Genomic DNA, 21,905 nt, shown 5'->3' on the forward strand with positions numbered 1-21,905 from the left:
AGTAATAGTAAGTCACACCTTATCTTAATCATTAAACTGTTCTTATCTTAACCCATGGGTTTCACCTCTTTCTGATTCTCCTCCCCATCCCACTGGGGGGAGATGGGGTGAGTGAGCAAGTGGCTGTGTGGTACTGAGATTAAACCACGACGACAGGTGAACACTTAACACTAGGACTTCATCAGATCAAAGTCTGGAAAGTAAATATTTCCGTCAGGGATCATTACTTTGCTTTCTTCCTTTGTTTGCCCTGGAACAATAGTGGGGGTGGAGAGAAAAAGCCAGTATAATTTAACAACGATGCATTAAGTGAGACAGTATCTAGTATCACAGAAATTCCCCTTTCCTTGCCCCATAATTCTTGTCTTTTAGAGCTAGGGGGATATTCTTGTGCTGCTTGCAGCAGGGGTAAAGGAACATGGAGCTGTGGTTTTGGAAGAACATTTCAGATCTAGTGAAATATACTTTTGACCTTGGCACAAGAGCTGTACCAATATCTTGGTGTTCGAGGAGAAGAAAAGCATAAACAGAGAAGCCTCCCATGTCTGACACTAGGATAGAATGCTCTCAAGGGGAATTTTTAACCTAATTGTCCACCATCCCTTCTGAAAGAGCCAGACAGTTACTGTTCCCTGGGCAGAAAACAGCATGCTGTAAGCAAAGATTGATTGGAACCGTGCTTAATTTGATGAATAATATTTTAGTGGAGCCCAGTTACTCTCAGTGTATCCAAATATATTTGGATAGCTGTGAAATTGAAAAAGCAGAAGTGTTTGATAAATATTTCCTGCCTATATCTGGGACAAAGTTGAATGCCATTTCCACATTATGTAATGAAGATGAAACGCTTCCTGTTCAAGCACCTTTGAAAACAACATCAAAGAGCAAAACTAACTTTTTAAAAGCAGCGAGTCTAGAGGACTTGCATGTTGGCATTTTAAAAGCTGGTTCTTCAGAGAACTGTTCTCACATAAGGTGGGAATGCAACAGTTTAGAAACCACCCAGGAGACCATTTCTAAGAAGAAAAACAGTGTTGTGTCAATATTTGAAGAGTGTGACTGAGGTAAGCCTACGTAATTTCAGGCTGGTTAGTCCAACATCGCCCCTCATCTAGGTATGATGAAGGGGTTTGTACCAATTAATAAGGAGGTGGACAGTGGGGACGTAATGAAAGAGTAATCAGCAGTTTTCATGGGAAATGGTTCCTGTCAAAGAACAAAATCCATCTTGTTATTTAATAAAATCATGGGTACAGCTGATAGCAGTAACTGTGCTGAATCAGTGTTGCACAGATCTGAGAAAATAAAAAAATTTACAAAATCACCAGGAGTGCAAAATAAATGATTTAAAAATAGCTATTGCAAATATCTTCAAATGGCTTTGTTATAAAGGATTCATCAGTGAATAAAGACTGTTTTTAATGGACTCTTACAAGCACTTGCACTTGTGCTATTCATTGTATTTTATTTAGGATCTACAAGAAAACAGAAAATAATTGCCTCATTTGTGAACTCTGGTAGTTTTAAAACTTGACTATACTATTTAAAATTGCACTAATAGGAGTAGCTTGTCTTGCAAACAAAGACTGCTGGGATGAGGATAATTAGGAGAACTGGGTAAAATGAGTTTACTTAAAGGAAATCTCAGGACAGGCAAGTGCAAAGTGCACTTAGGAACAAGTACTCAGCACTGCTCAGGATCACACACACAGTATCTCTAAAGGCAGAAGTGCCTCTTAGTCCATATCCTGGAAAGCAGCAGACTGTCCTGTAGAAAACTGCACTTGACATTTGTAGTGAGCTAACTCCAGTGCAATGCTTTGGCCACTGGAGCTAACAACAACCATGGGCTATCCAGATGAGTGGGATAAATAGGAGGCATTGCTGGCATTCATTTATGGTGAAGTTGCTGTAGAAATTCAGAGTCCATTTCTTGTGTGCACATTTTTACTTTTTTTTTTTTTTTAAGTAATTTTAAAAACTGGAGGATATTCAGACATTATTTGCAGTGCATTATCATAGACTCATATAATACCAGGTTGGAAGGGGCCTCAAGGATCATCTTGTCTGACCTTTCTAGGCAAAGCACAGATGTCCCAGCACCCTGTTCACCCTAATCTTAGAAGAGTTCAGTGTTGGGGAATCCACCACTTCCCTGGGGAGATTACTCCAATGGCTGATTGTTCTCACTGTGAAAAATTTTCCTCGTGTCCAGTCGGAATCTCCACAGAAGTAACTCCTGGCCATTATCCTCATCTTTTCCATGGGACTCCTTTGTCAAAAGGCAGTCTCTGTCTTCTTTGTAGCAACCCTTTAAATACTGGAATGTAGTGATCAGGTCTCCCCTGGGCCTTCTTTCCCTAGGCTGAACAAGCCCAGCTCTCTCAGCCTTTCCTCACACATCTTCCTGGTCCTTGGATCATCTTTGCGGTCTTCCTCTGGACCCTCTCCAGCCTGTCCACATCTTTTTTGTATAGTGGGGACAAAAACTGAACACAGTATTCCAGGTGTGTCCTGACAAGAGCTAAGTAGAGTGGGATGATAGCATCCACTGATCTGTTTGCACAGAAATTCACAGTGCTATATAAATGACATTTCAAAATAATGATAATTTTGCTGTTAAACTTCCATATAGACACTTACATTCTTCTACATTTATTCCACTCTAAGGAAACTTTCCTCCTGTGGTGGCAAATGAGGTTTATACAATTGGCCTTCCTTTTCATTCATGTAAGTATGGAACTTGAGTCCTGTGTCATGCCAGAAACTTCCAAGCTATTCCACACCTATGAGCCCAGAGCTGCTAACAGTAAAAAGGGCTCTCATTTGAGCTGAAATGAGAGAGGTCTGGACTCTCAATTTATATCAGCCTACCCCAGCAAAGATCTTCTTCACAAAACTAAAGTAAAAGCTACTGGGACTCTTTCAGGAGGGGACACAGGCTCTGGAGTTCGCTTTGCCTTTAATAAACCGGTTTTCAGGCCATATAGGTCTCCAAGACACCTGTAATGAAGAACATTCACATTGCAACTCTCAGTTGCTCAGCTTAATGATGATGAATCACCAGGGCTGTCTATTGTCTACAGAGACACTGGGCACCAGAATGTAGCATCTGCACTTGAAGAGCAGATATATACTCCCAGAAATGTACATAATAACAAATCAAATAATCTGACAGAATATATGAAAAAGGTAAAGAACATTTAAGTGCCCCTTGTTCATGTGGACAGTCTTTCCTTGATCTCAGACAAGGAACTAAAGGAGGGAGAATTCGGGGAGGATGACATGAAGAAGGGTGAAACACTTGTTGAATGATAAAAGAAGGTGAAATACCCCTGGTGTTGATGGAAGTAGGATAAAAAGTGAGATTCTTAACAATCTTTGTCTTCAAAGATTCTTTGTCTTCTTGCCTACAAGGTAAGTAACATTCCTTTTTGATTCCCCACTGTGGATAAAAATCTGAGATAAAAATGCCCTCTTTCTCCACCTGAAAAGGTAGAACAAGCACGCCTCAAGCTCCTGTGGTAGGGACTCATGAATGCTAGCAAATTCTTGGAGCTTTTAGCATTAAAAAGTGTTGCTGGTGCATTCAAGGATCCATGTGCAGACCGTCAGCATGAGTTTAATGACTCAGGGAAATCACACACCAGCAGTGAATGTTTTTAAAAGCCTCACCTACCTTTCCAGCCTGAACTTAATCTGGCCTCTCTGCATTTTTAACACACTCCATTAGCAGGATTCCCCAGCTGAAAGCAGAGGCAAGAGGTAGGGCGCAAACCTATTTTTGGACACACAGTACTGTGCAATACACAGAAGTCCCCTTGTTGCTGGAAATTGTAGGATGGAGACAAGCAGAATGTGTAGGAGACAGGAAAATCAAGGAGCACAGTTTTTTCCCCACAACTGACAGTGGGGCTGTGAGAGAGACTGATGTAAATCAAGGAGAATGACAGACATTTAGGGGTGGAGGCACACAAAATTGTATGACATTAAACCAATTACTTTTCTTCCTGCATTCTGACTCTATACACACCCAGTAGCTGCCTCTTCTTAGTGAGGTAAAACCCAGTCATCCACCACAGGCCTCCTTCCCCTATTATTACCTTAGGAAAAAGTGTGTGTATGTGTGCATTCATGAAGGTTGGGGTTGGTGATACAGTCTACACACAGCCACATTCCCCCGTCAGGCTGCAGGGTGTATGGCTAAAGGTTTGAGACCAGCGCCCTGACCTGCTATAACGTGGCTATGAGTAAGGCAGCGGGCATGTTGTACACACAGGTGAGCAAAGGTGTGGGTATCAGCTCCCTTGCCCTTCAAGGTGTAACTGAGATAGCAGTATCACTCACATATCCTCTCACCGCCTCATTCCTCCTGGGAATGTTGTGAAATGGGGGGGGGGGGGTGTCTCGTAAACAGGTGACCCCACCCCAGTAAGCCAGGGTGTGTTTCTGGGAGTCTCTCTCTTTCCCACAGACACAACAACCCACAACCCATGAGAAAGGATGGGGGGGGGGGTGAACTGGCATCACAGAAGTGATCCATCACTGCCCCTCACTCAGCTGTGGGTGTGTGTTGGGACGAGGAGTTATCTCACACAGGTGTAAAACCCAGGCACCCTCCCTCACCTTTTTTCCTGCTTCAGGCTGCCAGGTGTTTAATCACACAAATACACACCTCAGCACTCCCTCCTGTTGATTATGGAGGCAATGGAAGCGGCTGTTTCTCGCTCACAAACAAAAACAAGCAACCCAAATCCCTCCAATCTGGGGGGGCATTTGGAGGAGTGAGGCTCTCACACAAAGGTGATGCCAGGTTGCTGATTCCCTGTTGGTCTGCAGAGTGTGGATTTGGGATATGCCTGTCTCACCCCTACACAACTGAGAAATTCTTAGCTGAAGGAAAAAAGGGGTGTCACACCAACAAGTAGAGTTCAAACCTGACCATCTCTTCCTGCTCAGCTACTGGGGTGCTGATCTGAGGCAGGACATCTCACATAGTGTGACACTGTGTGTGACTGTCTGCCTGGAGGGTTTCCTTGGAGTGGAGAGTAGGGTTGCATGCACACAGGAGGGATCCCTGTTGCACTCTGGTAGCTGCAGGGTGTGACACCCCCGGTGCACATGGAGATGAACAAGTTACATTCCTGTTGGGTGTGAGGGTCTGCTTTCCTGCCCGCACCTGAACCCCAGTACTTCCCTGCACGCTGCAGTGTTGGCTAGGGATGTCTCTCTTGCATACATGTGTACCCTACTCGTCCTGCTGAGTTACCAGGAGTGTGTGGGGCCTGACACCCACACTTACAGGGTCAAAACTCAGTTACCCCCTAGCATCCTGTAGGGAGCAGCGCACACGTACCCACAGACCAACACCAACGATCCCATCAGGTAGCAGGAAAAGTGATGGGGGATTCAGATGGCTCACACAAGGCAAGATGAATGAGTGCTAGAGGTGTGACATAGAGATACCAATCCTCCACGGGGCTGCAGGATGTGCGTTCTCTCACACACGCGTACATCAGGGTGCAAGATGTGCTTTAAGATCTTCTGTCACCCATATGGGGCCACAGTTTGTGTCTTGCGAGTGCTGGCCACAGCCACAGAGGGTTGTTTCAGGAGTGCCTGCCATAAACACACCAAGCTGTGATTTGTGTTTTGGGGTGCCCATCACTCACACCCTGGGCTGCAGGCTATGTTTCAGTGTGTCTGAAACAGCTGAGGGACACCTCACACACGCAGACGTGGCTGCAGGCTGTGTCCGAGGGTGCCCCACAGCCGGACACGGTTATGGGATGGACACGGTTATGGGATGTCACCCACCGCGTCCCTCGCACACACACGGACACGACGCTCACGGCGTCTGAGGGCACCCTTCACGCCCCGCCCCTCTCCTCCCTCCCGCGAGCCCGCACGCCTCGGGCCGACGCCCCGCCCCCGGTAGCGGCGCTGCGCGCGTGACGGTGCGGCGCCGCCCCCGGGCGGACGGAGCCGGCGGCGATTGCGGGGCGCCCTGCGGCATGGATTACCCCGATCCCGCCTCGCAGCATGGCGCTTGGGACCTGCCCGGCGAGCCCAGCGCCCACGGCGCCGCTTCCTGCGAACAGCCGGTCGGCAGCGAGGAGGAGGCGGCGCCGAGCTGCGGCTTGCAGCGTCCCCTCACCCGGCGGTCCCGCCGCCCCCAGCAGCTCTCCGCACCGCCGCTCGCCACGTTCTCTACCTCCTCCTCCGAGGGGGAGCTGGATGCGGCGGCCACTCTGCAGCGGGAGCCGAGCCTGAGTGACGAGGCCGGCGGCGGCGGCGGTTTCGATTCGGCCGAGTCCGGCGCCTCGCTGCGCTACTCCACGGGAACGGGCGGCGAGTACAGCGAGGGCGAGGGAGCGGGGCTCGCAAGCAGCGAGAGCGGCGGCAGCGGCTTCTACCTGGCGGCGGCAGCGCTGCCCGAGAGGAGGCGGCCGGGCGGCGGCCGGCCCCGCTATGAGATGGTGCGGGAGCTGAGCGCCGAGGAGGTGCGCTGGTTCTACCGAGAGGACCGGAAGCCCTGGAAGCCCTTCATCGGTTACGACTCGCTGCGGATCGAGCTGGCCTACCGCGCCCTCGGACCCGAGCCGCGGGAGGGCGAGGCGGCGGCAGTGGAGCCGGTGTGCGTGAGGAGCGGGCTCTATGAGGTGGACGTAGCCAACGCGGAGTGCTACCCTGTCTACTGGAACCGTGAGTGCAGCCGTGCCCCCCGCGGGGACCTGGGGATACCGGTGTTCCCGTACCGAGACCGGCGGGGGGGCGGCAAGGCAGCCTCTCTCCTCCCCGACAAGGGACACCGGGCATCCCCCATCCTCACAGAGACCCTGCGCTGGGGTCACCCGATCAACCCTTCATGCCCCTCCAGCACACCCACATGGGTAATGAGGAACCAGCCACCCCTTGCTGCCCGTGTGCACTTCAGGATGAGGGATACGGGCACCCTGTGTGCCCATCTCCAGCACACACCTCAGAGAGAAGGCACTGAGAATTTCCCTTCCAAGTCTCAGGGATCCTTTGTGTTTGGGGGGAATGGTGGCACTGAGCATCCAGCCCTCTCAGGCACACTCATAAGGGAAGTGGCGTGGGCATCCCTCTGTATGTGCTTGAGGGAGGGGGCACTGGGCACCCCACCACACACAGGGAGGACGAGGCACTGGGTACCCCCCACTCCCCCACGTAGGGTCATGGGGGAAGGATGTACTGGGCACCTTTTCAGCCACTTCCAGCTTGCAAAAGGAACTGGGCACCTTTCCTTCTCTTGACCTCTTGTGCACATGCACCTGAAGGAGACAGGGATCTGTGCGCTCACACCTGGCATACAGAGACATGGGAAAGGGCATCTTATTTCTTGACATGTGCAGAAGCAAGTGGGAAGGCACATGACTGAGAAACTTACTGCTTATGCTTCCCTTTTCCTAAACAAAGGGTGAATGAAGCTTGGTACTTGCTTTAAGCATTCCCTCTGCTTCCCTCAAGGGGGAATGGTTAAGGCAAATACACCCTTCCTTCAGAAGCAGCAGGGTAGAAACAGCAGTGTGTCCGCTGCCTCCCCGCCACACACACACTTCTGATCTCTCTTTAGTGAGGAGTGATGGAAGAGGTGGCTGATACCTTGTTTCCCCTCTGCTACCTTTTTCCTCTCTGCTAGGAAAGTGATGATACTTCCGTATCATCAGCAAGTGCTTCATCTTCCCTGCCCCACTGAGAGGGGGCATGAAGTGGAGCTTCCTCTCACCACTGGAGGGGATGCAACAGGTGTCTCGGGTACACACACAGTCCTTACTTCTTACCCTTCCAACAAAAGGAGTTTGCTTCACTCCCTCAACTTCAAAATGAGGTGGTGATGTACCCCCTCTGCCATCCTTCCTCTTGCATTCATGTGTGGGGGAGAGGGGACCTTGAGGAATAGAGATGAAGGAAAAGCAGGCACCTCAACTCTTCTTCCTTTGGAGAGAATGTCTCCCAGGGTCTTGCTGGACAAGTGACATCTACTCTCTTGGAGCAGACAAGCCCTGCTGCTCTTGCTCGCACTCTGTCCTTGAGGACTTGCTTTCCAACTGCATTCCTTCAAGGACAAGGAAAATGTAATGGGGTAGAGTGACAGATGCAGAGTAGCCAAGCAATAGACACTGTCCTGGCATGAACTTGGGAGACAGACAGGCAGCTCTCTCTTGTCTCCTCTGCATATTTCTGAAATGCAGGTGTGAGTCATGAAGGAATACCAAAACTACTTTAGATATTAAACCTGAGGGTTTTGGTTGTTTCCCTTCTTCTTTATCAGTGTCTTTATAGGAGGAATATCCATAAATTACAGTACCATATGGAACAATTCACTTGTGGTGCAACAATTTGTCTTTCAGATCACTGTCCCAGCAGGCAGATGCTGAGCTCAAGGAGCAAGCACAGGTCTTGGTCTACATGTGTTTTGAGCTAGAAGAGGTTACTTCTTGAGCAGAAAGTGGAAGTGGTTATCCCTGTCACCACCTTGGAGCCCCTGTGGTTGGTACTTGATGCATCTGCCACATAGTTACTGGAAAGAGATGGTGCAGGTTTTCCAGGGGATGAGGCAGCTGCTGCCATCCTTCCTGTGATTGTGCTATAGGGAGAGGGGGACAAGTCAGCAGAGCTGTCAGGTGAGGCAGGATTGCTGCCAGTAATGGGAGCAAGAGGCTGTAGTTGTCAGCAGCTTAAAGGTTTAATTTCTTGACCCTGTGCCTTGTCCATTTTGGAAGCTGATTCAGTCTTATTAAGCCTGAGGAGCAGATGTTTCAAATGACAGCCTACACTGTGCAGAGATGATTTCTGATGCTTGGAAGGAGAGATTCCCAGAGGTTAGCACCAGAAGCAGTGCTAGGCAGGGGAGAAATAAACTCATGGTCCTGAGAAGACTAATGACAGGGATGTTTTCTAGTCCTCGAAAGCTGCTTAAGGGGAGTGCTAAAGTCTCTTCTTATTAGCAAGTCTACTCCCTTGCAAGACTAAGATAACTTTTGGTGTTTCAAAGGTCTGTCAGTGTTTTCTGGTTTAAACTCCCTTCATTTGCACATTCCCTTGCTTCTGTTCCCTGTGTACTTTTGTCTTTCTCCCGTTCTTTCCCAACCTCTTTGTTCAGACGTGAGAAAACAGCAAGGTCAGATCCCAAGGCTTCACTCTGATCTGTGCTTTTGAAGGCCTTAGAGTAGCGTTTATTGTAGTCCAAAATTATTTCCACTTGATACTAATGTATAATTTTGGATCCAAAGGGTAGCTGCTGCATTGGTCTGCTGTAGCATGGAAGGGAGCTGGTGGTGGCAAACCAGATCTCACCCTAGCAAAGCCCATGGTAGGGGAGAAAAACCTTGCTCTCCATCCCACAAGCATGAAGGTATAATGAGTGTACCTGACTTAAAATATTCTGAAGTACACATTAAAGAGTACAGAAACTGCTCTCCAGTTCTGATTCACGTTTTCAGTTTGGAGCAAAGGTCAAAAGCTTTTGTCTTTGTTGTTCTTGCCTGTTTTGTTGTTCTTTTTCACATACATGCTGTACTTTAGGGAAGGCTGCTATCTCACTGCTACAATACTGAACATGCTGACAGTTCTTCAGCTATTGTGGCATCTTAATGACAGGCAAATGTTGATTATAGCTTGGCATGTACTGAAATATTTTTTCGCTCCACATCTTCAGACATCTTAAGCACATCGCAGGATTTGTTTGTAACATCAGGAATATCAGACTGAGCTACAATTGGAGCAGATTAATTACTGGGAATTTTATCCTTACCTTGTGACCTTTGGGATTTATTTAATTAGTATTCTAGAGCTAATAGCATGTCACAAAGAATTGAATGTAGCAAAGGCGGCGCAAGAGGACTAAAATTGTTATCATAAGCTTCCAGATAAGTGAGTAAGTTGGAGTTGGGCTCCTTCTCGTCTTCTGTGGATGTAACAACGGGTGATAATTTATACAAGGGTCTTATGTTGGCGTTTTCTTAGATTGCCCAGCTGTTTTCTGCCCTCCCAGTTGAAGAGGGCTGCTTTGCAACCATTTTTCTTACAGAGTTACTCAGCCTAGTTGTCAAAGTCATGAGTAATTCTGTTAAGCCCATAGCCTGTAGACTTCTGGGTGACTCTGTCCTGTTCCTTGGCTTGTGACTTTGTTCCATGCAACTATTGCCCTGTCTGGTATTTGCTTTTTTCCCTTGCGTTTGCATGGTTACATTGTCAAGTTACAGAAGTCTATTAAGTAAAATACCTCTTGTTGCATTACAAAACAAACAAAAAAAACCAATCAGTAGGACTATCCCTGAGTAAAGATGTGAGATCTGATACAACAGATATTTTATTGATCTTAGCATGGAAATACCTCTGAACACAGAGTGGACCACTGCGTCTTCGCTTTAAAATTTGTATGCTCAGGCTGAAATTGGGCAGCTTCTAAAAACTGTTTCAGGTGCCTTTAAGCTGGGACTGAAGTAAATATCCAAGACCTTACATTTTCTTTTGTAAGCTCTCTGTGAGATGCTTTGTAAACTGGAAGAAGAGGCAGTTGTTGGCACCTTGTGAAAAGCTTCTGCAGGTTGAGTGTGTGCAGAATGAGACGAGAATGCCAGGGCACTGTTACCTGCCCTCTGAACTTAGAGTTGGTCAAGATTACTGAGAGGTCTTGGAGTATAGTAGCTGATACGTGGCATCAGATGATTACAATAGGCTATTTTCTCAGTGGCTTTGTTTTATTGTGGGCTTGTTTTGATGTAGGATACAGACATTAACAGTAGGATACTGAGCCTTTTTTTCCTCAGCCACTGGGGTTGGTTCTTTGGGCTGCACTGTCAAGGCTAAAAATAACCATTTTGGACCTGTAAGGTGCTTCTCAGTTGTCTGCCTTGTGCAGGAGAGTTGGGTGCTTGTGCCTTCCCTGGAGGTGACAGCATAAATTTGTATGTTGACACTCTACAGGCTGGCAACCCCAAACCCATCTTGAGGCCCCACTAAAATTCTTGCCTGGCTCTTTTAATCAATGTCTGATATTGCTTCTGAGTCTGTGTTTAGTTTATGGGGTTTGGTTTGTATTCTGCAACAGAAATAGTATTAAAACAGATACATGTGGAAAGTGATAAAGCATGCTTGTAGCCTTGCATTTGTTTGTTCTTAGCAACAGAACACATTCTGAGTGACTTTACATGTGCTTAGAACATTGCTTTTGGTATTGTTGGACAGTCTTTGAAGTTGGCTGGCACAATTTTATGTAAAGGAGCTTTGATTGAAGGCTGAATTCCTGCATACTATTATCTTGCTTTTCTCTCCAGGTATGTTGTTATTTTGCAGATAAAATACTTCTAATTTACTTGGCAAGATGAAGTGTTGCTTTTGCTATTCAAAATATCTCCTGGGTTTTACTTTTTTGCTTCTGTTCTTGCCATATGACCCTTCCAGAAGTATCTTGTAGCTTAGTTTTGGTCAACTCCTTCCTCACCAGAAAGCCTAATGCATATACATGGAAAAACTTTTAGGTTTGCAGTACTCCGTTGTATTAAGTCATAAATTACATTTGTTCATATGTATGTTCTGGTTCTGCTTATGGTCTCTTGTACATTTTCTTTCAGTAGAAAGAACTCGGGACATTTAGGATGCTTTTACTAGACCATGTAGGGGAGGTGTCAGCACTCTGATGTATCTGTGAGGGAGGGTTTCTTCTGTGTCCTCAGCTTTTACGTTTGGTTTACAAGCATTTCTTAAGCAAAATGAATTTGTTGTCTTACTCCTGTAAATGGTACCAGAATTACAGAATCACTCTCCAGTGGATGGTGTCAGCTACAGCAGAGTAGCTAAGGATGGACTTAGCTTAGAAAGCAAGTTGTGCTTGCCCTTCAGTGTGATACAAGACATTTCCTGCTGGATGTGGTCAACACAAAGGCAGAGATGCAGGGAATACTTGGTTTACAAGCTGCAGGTGACAGGATGTTACCCACTGTAACTGAGAAAGCAGAAAAAGTTTGTAGGATGAGAGGGATCGGGATTTCTGTTCTGACTTAATTCATGTTGGTCTGGCAATGTCAAAGAAATAGAATGGGATGTAATTTGGAGGTGACAGCTAGATTGAAGGTAGATGACAGGTGAATTTATGCATGTATGTGTATGAAGGGCAGATGCTGTCTAGGGAAAAATATATGACAGCAAAGAGAGACCTGTGCAAAACTCCTTTTTTCTCTTAGGAGTTAAACAAGATCTGTAAGAGCTGACATTGTGAGTTAGTAAGCAGAAGGACTAAACAAAAGAAAAGTGCAAGAAATTAAAATAAGGATGGTAAGTTCTCTCAGTGGTATCTCTAAGGTTGAAAAAAAGTGAAAATGAAGTAGTAGATTTGAATGTTGGCCAGAGAAAAGGTCACTGGCGTGGTATGAACTGTTTGGGTGGGTTTGCTAGTAGCTGAAGCCATTCTGGAGTGTGCCTTGTGTGGAGCTGGAGAGGAGAAGCTTCAGAGACTGTGTTGTAGATAGCATGTTTAGTAAGTGGTGGGATGAACGGAATATGAGGTGCAACTGGAATCCGAGGCAGTGATATTTAAGATGAAAGAAACTAAAATAATGAATTAAATCTCTTTTCATCTCAGAATGAGGGAAAGCCATATCGGGTAAAAAAACTTGGAACGAAAAAGTGAAATCTGGGAATGAAAGAGTAGGGGAATCAGGAGTTGGGGTGAAGTAGATGGAATAAGAAAGTGAGGTTAGGAGAGTGCAGAAAAAAAGTCCCTGCAGAGGAGAAGGGAGAAAAGGTTATTGTGTCCTTGCATATTTTCATCTTGGTCGTCTGTGGTAGGTCTGAGGCATGCACAGGAACTCTTGCTGTTTATTATAGAAGAGATACTCCTGTGTAGGTACCTACTTGCTTAAGCAATATGTGCATGACCGTTGCTGCTCAGTGCTGGTGAGAGCTTGCTAACAAAGACCCATTGATGAGCACCTACCAGGAGAGCACCCGCACCGAGCAGAGGGTGTGATTGTGCAAATGTCCTGTGACTTTCAATGGGATTTGAGCACATGCTTACCTTTTAGGAGGTACTCACATGTTTGTCATGTGGCATGGCTGCTCTTTTGTGGGTTGGTTTAGTTTTCACATAATGCAGTTTCAAAAAACACAAGTTTCTCCCCATGAGAAAATAGCTGATAAGGGACTGGCTTCTATAGCTTACTGACCCCAGCAGCCAATGCCAGGTGATAGAAGTGCTTCACTTTAGTGTACTAGTACTGAAATTCGGCAAGCAATTTTAAGAATTCAATAAAAATGAAGCTGTAAACGTAAAACTGCAGCCCTGTTTCATGTTTCCACAGTCTGAGGTTTTTTGGTGAGCATTTCCTGCTCATCATTGGCATAGCTAATAAGGTAAGCTTTAGGATTTTGACTTGAATCATCAAGTTCAGGTCTCTGTAAAGAGCAATTGTAGAGGCGTTAATTGAACTACTATTTTAAGCCAGCAAAATCCTACTTGAAAAACAGTATACGCTATCTTTTGGGGTAATATGTAGCAATTGAGATGAGAGATGACTTTGAGGGTGTTCATCTCTTTCTGGGGGGTTCCTTCTGTTTCAGGGATTCTGTTTGACATCTGAACCAGCCCCAAAGATCAATGTTTCATTAGCCTTTTTGATTGCTCAGTTCATAATGTAAACAAATTAAAAATGGTTCAGGGAAAAACGTTCAAGTTCTTGCTTGAATACTTCAGGCAGTCTTGGGAAACAGGCAGTTTCACATTTGCAGTGGAGCAAAGCATGTGGTCCTCCATTGGTGTGTCTAACATTGAAGCAAACGCAGAGGCTTGAGTGCATAGCTGCTCCTGTAGATCAGAGTCTGTAAAGGATGTGCTTAGTGTCTGTGAAATTCAAAAGTAGCATCCACCTGTATTTTTTTTAATTGCTTCAGTTATGCAATTTAGAATTACTTGATGCAGCATAATATCCTTTACTGCTCAGTGAATTAAATCTCCTTTCATCTCAGAATTAAAAATAAAGGCCGGCTCTGTAATTTCATGTAGCTCTGTTAAGTTTTCTGAGGCCAGGATTTCACCCTTGAACTCCTTTTCAGGTTATGTTGTTCCTTTTGAAAGAGCAGAATGAGATTTCATATGTTTGTGTTAGTTAAACAAAGGAAAGTCATCCAGGCTGTGCTTAAATGAGTGTCTTCATTTATTGAAGTGTTAGTAATTTGCTCTATTTTGAAATAATATGTTGAGTAATAGCTAGAAAGCTGTGTAACATGAAGCTATTAAAGAAAATATCAAAAAGTCTGTTATGTTACTGAGCAAACATGAAATAATCATACTGTAGAATGGTTTGGGTTGGAAGGGACTTTAAAGCTCATCCAGTTCCAACTCCCTGCCATAGGCAGGGACACCTTCCACTGGACCAGGTTGCTCCAAGCCCTGTCCAACCTGGCCTTGAACACTGCCAGGGATGGGGCAGCCACAGCTTCCCTGGGCACCCTGTGCCAGTGTTAGTTGGGGGTTATTTTATTATAACATCTGTTCACCCAGTAGGCATGATCACTGACAGTTATAGGAATATTCGACCTCATGATAGGTTTCTGTAACCACCTAGTTTCATAATAAAGCTTCCTGACCTCATGAGTTTTTCTTTCCTGTTTTTCCTTTACAAACCCAGCCATGAGGGAACTAAGTAAGAGGAACAGATCTTGTCCTGCAAACTGCATGCTGTGCATTTGCATTGGCAAAAATAGAATCTGCAAATCATTACTGCTGTAGAGCCCTTTGTAGCCATAGCTGCGGGGTGGGTAGAAGGAACACTGATGCAAAGGTTGAGTAATACCCATCCTTATACTTAGTGGTGTTTGCACTAGTGCAAAGTCTTAAAGGCCGTGCAGTAGTTAATATACCCAAAATATAATCTTAGGCCTGGTACAACAGGAATGGATAGCAAATTTTTCAAAGCCTCTAGCAGTACCCTTGTTGTTGTTGTGGAATACATTTATTTCAGTGGCGTGTTGACAACACGCAAGTTCTTGTATATACTGCGGTTGGTAGGAATGCTGTGCTCCAAGACATATGATACTCATCATTTTTTAGCATGCCTTTGGCGTGTGCCAGGGGAAGACTGGTTTTGCCCTGGATTTTTTTTGCTTGGTAAATGTGTGGGCACTTCATTATTTGAGTAACTTTCAGCTTTCAGTAACTTTCCCATATGGTAAGCTTCATGGTTACCTTCAGCTTGTTCAGATGTTATCTTCACACACTGAACATTGTTTGCAACTGTAGTAATAAGGAAGTGAAATTTAAGGAACAGAAGTTATCTCACTGAAAAGCAGGAATCTGAAATTACTACCCTGAAAAGCATCTTGAGCCAATGGCATTTTAGGAGCTTGTGTTTCTTGTCCAGCCTCTTGGCTTTGGTCTTGGAGAGCTAGGAAATTGGGGTCGTCAATCTCAACAAAATACCAGCTTCAATTTGTATTTCTCAGCTTGTGAATATAATATTAAACTTTTAGATCTCATTTGTGGGTGAATTGTTAAAGCTGTCTTGAGACGGATGAGTGAATAGTGCCAGAAATGCCTTAACTTTGCCATCAAGCCTGTTGAACAGGACCTCAGCTTTGAAGCAATGAGGCAGTTTATTGAATCTCGCTTCCTTACGATTTTATTCTGTCTTCAAGTTGCATGGTAGCTCGTGTTGGTATGTCTGAAGCAGACCTCCTTTTGGCTGCTTGTTTAAGCTCTGTTTGCTAATCTTTAGTTATTATCTCTGTTCCATCTTAGTTTTGCAGCAGTTTCCTGATTTTGAATCAAGTAAGGTGAAAGAGGGCTATGTGAGCCACACTTTGAGCTATACGATATTTACATTTAGGTATACACCATTTGAACCAGTGTTGTGGCAGGAAACAAATGATAGCATTGCTGTAGTAGCACAAGAAGAAATATTAAGGCAAATTCTGCTCACTTACTACTTTTCATACTGTGTTCTGATGGATTAGTTTGCTGTTTGTGCAGTTTATATTGGATGTGATCACACAGTTTAAAGATCCTCACAAAAATGGAATATAGATATGTAAAATACCATACATGTGTATACTACATGTTGCATGCAGTTTTTATTTTAACATAATTTTTGTTATTCAGAGGATTTATGTAATTATCATGATACTAATCACTCATGTTCTTGTCTCATCACATTAATTATAGCACTTGTTTTCTTATGTGGATTTTCAGGGAAAAAAAGACCTTTTTCTGTGTAAAAATAAATCCTTTGTTGCAGCCTAGATCTCTTAAGCTAATTTTCTCCAAAAGTGGTAAAATATGTATAACTGATTAAAATAAAGTGCCTTTCATTAGCTTCTAATTCCTGCCATTCAAATTTATTTAGGAATTCCTACTGCATAAATAAACCATGCAAGTGTACAACTGGCCTGATATGCTGGTATCTTTTGGTCTGAAGCACTGCCGATTGCAGATTATATGGTGTAAGACTTAAGGCAGTGAAAAAATAAAGGGAAATCCTTTCCTGGGGAACAAGATTATAGGGACAAAGATAAATAATACTTTGTGTTTATAGATTTGGAAGAAAAAATAAAGTTAACTTACAACATGATCTAGGTATCAGTGTATTTAACTCTCCCGTAAAACAAAAATAACTGAGAGAATGTAGTTTAAGCTTTCTAAAATCAACTGAATATCCAGGAGATACATGAATTTTTTGAAGGTGTATGGGAGTGAGAGAAATTGGGTCCTAAAATGGCAATTTGGGTTCATCACTTTTTAATGGTGATTACTGTAATAATTTGCATCAAGTTCTCTTGATGAATCTCATATTTTTGATGAATACCAGCATGTATCCAAGATTAAGCAGAGAAATTGTGTTTAGGAAGGTGTAAGTAAGAGTAACGCATTAATCTTTCCCATAATCAAGAGATTATACTGAAAAATCTTTGCTTACTTTGCAGTTGCCTCATTTCCCCACCAGTCCAGGGTATTCGCTGTAATATACTTCTCTTTCTTCATAACTGAAGTGGCAGTTGCTTTTGGAACTCGTGACTTTTAACATCAGTAGGTTGTCATCATTGTTGTGATTGGAGTTCAACTTTGACTTCGACTGAAATCTACCATTACATGTTTCTAATAAAATAGAATTATAGAATAGTTAGGGTTGGAAAGGACCTTAAGATCATCAAGTTCCAACCCCCCTGCCATGGGCAGGGGCACCAAACACTAAACCATGTCACCCAAGACTCCGTCTAGCCTGGCCTTGAACACCACCAGGGATGAAGCATTCACAGCTTCCCTGGGTAACCTGTGCCAGTGCCTCACCACACTTGTAGTAAAGAACTTCTTCCTTATGTCTAACCTAAACTTCCCCTGTTTAAGTTTGAACCTGTTACTCCCTGCCTATTGCTGCAGTCCCTAATGAAGAGTCCATTCAGAGCTAGCATTGCTCAGTTTTGAAAATACAGATGTTAATTGTAAAGTATTCTTTCCAACTTTACCAAGCCTCTTCTCTCATGAGAAAGATAAAATGGTTCTTTGTGAGCTGTGATCAGAAATTTGTTTCAGTTCTGAAAGACACTCTTCAGATTTCTTAAAACCAAACTGATGGAAGGAAATGTAATTTAGTTGTTTCCTTTATCAGGTGCTTTTCAATTGAGGTTTCCCAGCAGCACAGTGATCAAACCTGCCATCCAGCTGTCAATGTGAAATAAGACAGGCTTGTAGACCAGCATGCTGTGACTGCACACATAGTGTACAAGGGAGGGGACAAAAAAACCCCAGCTTTTGGATCCCCCTAAAATCCCACTGAGCTTTGGAAAATAGAATTCCCTCACTCAAGTTTTAAATCCCTGGTTTGGAAACAGAGTTCCATAATAATCTGTCTTTTGATCTGGATGTGATGTATTTCCATATAAATGCCCTTTCCAGACCCAGAGACAGATATGAGTTTATTCGCAACTAAATTATCCTGTAAAGTCTTTACAATCATTTTATTTCAAACATGCTAATTTGTCCTGGCTGAACCTTTGTGGAAAAGGCAGTGCCCATTTAATGTTTGAGTGCTACAGTCTACCCTTGTAAAGAGCCACTATGGGAAAGTTTCTCTCAGGCAAAAAGAGCCTGAAAATACTTATTTTAATGCTTTATATTTAGAATTTTAGAAATCTGTAGGTGGAAATTCCAATGTGAAAGTCTTAAAGGCCTTCAAAACTGAAAAAGAGGTGTCTTGTGTTCATTTAGTTTGGAGTACAAAATAGTATTCATATTATTTGAAAAATATATCTTTTATGGATTCAATGAATGGAGTCTCATCAGAACGCCTAGTCAAGAATTAAGGAACTGCCTACAGATTTTCCCAGTGAGGATTAACATCTGACGTAGTTGTGCCATTGCTTCAACCACAATGGGATCCTTTATCTAGGCTCACATATTTGTGCATTTCATTTTTTCCTGCAGACAGTGCTTTGTTTGTAAGGACAGCCTAACTGGATCTGTGTGTATCAGCTCTGCTGAAAAATGCAGCTATCTGACAGGTGTGAAACGTAAGGGTGTACAACAAAGCTTAAGAGAAGTGCGTGATGAGAGGGTACTGTATATGGTGACAACTAGCATTGCTGTGGTTAACTTCCATTTCATGAAAACTGAATACATGTGTTTCATGCTTCATTGATGGGTTGTAGACTTCAAAGTTAGCTTAAATTTTCATAGACAGTTGAATCTATGTGTGACTATTAATTTCTGCATTTTAAAGCCATTCAGGCCTTTTGTTCTTCTGATACGTTTGGGATTAATTTTCATTAAATAACCATGCCCATTGAATACTCCAACCTCTTTATTCATCTGGTGGATCATCAACAGACAAAGCATTAGAAATTCAATGCCTAACAGTTGGCTCTTATCTGGACTGGCTATTTTACCATCACAAACAGAAATGGAATGGCAGAACTGCATTTTGCACATCTGTCTGCATTTTGGACAGACCATCAAGACCCAAATTGTGTTCTGCACAGGCAGAGCTGAGGATCGAGAAGTTTGAATGGGGCTTTGGGTGACTTGGAAGGTATGAGCCGGCATGCCAGATGCCTGCCAAAGAAATCCAGAATCTGCATGAAGTTGGGATGAGAGAGGCTGGCGGTGCTTGTAGCCACTGTTTTAGGAAGTTCACTCTCTGCCTTGTGCCCCCTGTGCACACAGAGGCACTGTTTTAGAAGGTTGCGTGCAGGATTCACAGTCACAAGAACGCTTGGGTAACTGGGCAAGCATGTGTGCCAGCACCAAATGAGGGAAGTTCAGTGGTAATCTGGGCTCTTTGCTCCACATCATCTGCTTCCGGCCTCTTTGTCCCTCCCCACTGAGAGCTTCACTGCTGTTGACCTTTCCTCACCGATTGCTTCAAGCTGTTTCAGGCACAGCTTGAGGATGCCATCACCTGCAAGTGCGCCCTACTTCTGTTACAAACGTGGGGTGCTAAAAGCTTATCATCATTTCTAGTACTGTGTACACAGTGTTTTTCTGTAAACCTGTTATGGGAAAGGTTTTAAAATAGGCTTTGGATCACTTTGAGTGTTACATGCCCAGTAGGGAGATTATTGCAAGGAGATCTTCCTTTTACTTTCATAGCTTGTACGTGAAATGACCTGAGGGATGAAGAATTCGGAGTAGTTCAGAGGTTCCAAGTAAATTATGGAGGTACTTGCAATTCTCTGTTACATTCTTATCTGCAAACAGTATGAAAAACACTTCTGGTGTATACTAGTGTCCACAAGAGCAATGAGCAGTAGTATCATGCCTGTACTGGAGAGCAGTGCAAAGACTTCTGATCTGCTGTCAAGCTTAGTGGGACATGCCCAGTCCTGGTGTGGTGCTTGGTGCTCTGTGAAGCAGATGATTCCATAACCTGAGCTAGTGGCTGTGCTAACATTGGTGTGCCCGGGCTAAAAACCACTGCCCTTGGCTGGGTCACCTTGACCAGCTGAACTTCGTACTGGTCTGGGGATAGATCAGTAACTCTGTAAAATGTCCATGTTCTCTATTGTTTCTCTGTTGTTTCTTGTTTGCTTTTTTTACCTAATTTTAGTTTACTGTTCCTTTGCATCTATTGTTTCTTTCCCAAGCTCTCCTTACCAGCTTTTTTCTCTTTTCCAGGGAGGGAAAATACAAATATTTGAGTAGCAAAATTTATTTCCCAACCTCCCCCCCCCATCTCCTTTCTGAGCCTCTTCTTTTGTGGTTGAATTCTTAGCTGCTTTGGAGAGCTAAACTTCTGCAGAATCTGCACACATGCAGCAGTTGCATTTGGATGAGTCTCTATACATTTGCAATGTACAGCAGCACATATTAGTGGGCACTTGGAGCTCCATGGTTCAACTGCTCTGGGTCTCAGCAGACCTATATCTGTGCTGTTCCCATGAGGCTGGAGGTTGGGGTCTCGAAGTTACAGGCTTGTGGAGCACAGGCACACATGGTATTTCTCCTTTCCTTTCCAGATGTAGGAGAGATTCTGAGCTGAGCTACAATGGATATTATTGTCTCAGTTTGCCTGCAGGGATGGGTACAAGAGGAGAATTCTTGCACCCTGCAGCCCCAGTAGTTAGTGTGGGCATCAAGCACAATTTGATGAAGAATAAACACCAGGATACATTTTTCATAGGCTTGTCTTTTGTCACGTGGACAGCAAGAACTGGGCACCCAAGTCCCTCATTTGGCGTGCCGAAACTGAAACTAGAATGACAGTGACTGAAAACAGCCCTCAGTGAAAGACTGATTTTAGTAGAAAAAACCTTTTCATCTTTAAATTAGCCCTTTGTGCTAATTGATGTATAATTTGGGTTATTGTAAGTGCAGTTCCCAAAAGAAACAAGGCCCTGTGCAGTCAGGGTGAGCTTGAGGGGTTTTGTATCTCCTCCTCATTCTGCATTCTCTTGATAACAGCTGTTGGTTTCAGGTTACTAGTCAAATTTTATAGAGCAGCATGAATCTCACAAAGTTCTTAATTTTTTTGAAAACTCAAGGCAACAAGGAAGAGATTATTTCCTACTAAAGCTGTGGACTTTGAACTTAATCCTTAATAAATTTTACAGAATCTGCATCTTTCTGTCCATCGCTCACATCCGCACACACACTCTGCAGATTTGTCCCCGTTAGCTCAGGTGTTAACAAATTAACACCTCTTTCACTACTCATTTCAGCCCAATGGAAAAGGTGGTGGTGCCTTGTCAAGGCATTTGTGGTTACATTGTTATAGGTCCCAGCACGAGGGGTGTATCTTTCTCATCAAAACACCAAACAGAATTCCCTTTTCCTCTTAATTCCCTTTCCCTTTTATCTGCTGTCAATTTGGTTTTGTTGCATTGAAGAAAAAATAAATTTAAAAATATCTCTTTTGCTTTTTAGAATCAGAAAAGATCCCTGTGATGCGTGGACAGTGGTTTATTGATGGCACATGGCAACCTCTGGAAGAGGAGGAAGGTAACTTAATAGAACAGGAGCATCTCAACTGCTTCAAAGGCCAGCAACTGCAGGAGAGCTTTGATATAGAAGAACAGGCAAAACCTGTTGACAGGAAGGAGGGTAAGATTGTTTAGATTACTACTTTTATAGTATGCTCCCTGGACAGTTGTGGTCTGGTTTTCTTAATGTGATCTGTTTTCCATCCTACGTGGTGGAGAACATTGTTATAGGCATCAGTTTGCTCTCCCATTATTCAGCCTATCTTGATGTTGTAGGTTTTCCTGCTGCAGCACGTTTGATGAACACTGTAAAAACTATATTAATGGCTGAAGAACTTCTTGTTCCCATTTTGCTTCCTACCTTTTGTCTGTGTTTGAAATCTCACTTCAAACTGAAATCTCTTGATGGTGTAAGAAGAGTCAATGTCCAAATGGAAACTGGGTGTTAGCTGGCTGGCCAGCATTCCTAATGC

General features: G+C 44.0%; 1 protein-coding gene across 3 annotated transcripts in view; it reads left to right on the forward strand.

Annotated features, from left to right (window-relative positions):
- Positions 1–6,002: 6,002 nt before the first annotated feature.
- Positions 6,003–21,905, forward strand: part of DDHD1 (DDHD domain containing 1) — a 68,425-nt gene continuing 52,522 nt past the window's right edge. For all 3 annotated transcript variants that reach the window (XM_061369156.1, XM_061369157.1, XM_061369158.1), the window contains exons 1-2: positions 6,003–6,705; positions 21,377–21,553. In XM_061369156.1, coding sequence (XP_061225140.1) covers positions 6,015–6,705; positions 21,377–21,553 — 868 coding nt within the window. In that variant the 5' untranslated portion in view covers positions 6,003–6,014. The remainder of the gene's footprint in view (positions 6,706–21,376; positions 21,554–21,905) is intronic.

Source organism: Neopsephotus bourkii, unplaced genomic scaffold (genome assembly GCF_033783945.1).
Source record: "Neopsephotus bourkii isolate Nb327-2 ecotype Australia unplaced genomic scaffold, CSIRO-AGI_Nbou_v1 NB_1477, whole genome shotgun sequence".
NCBI lineage: Eukaryota > Metazoa > Chordata > Aves > Psittaciformes > Psittacidae > Neopsephotus > Neopsephotus bourkii.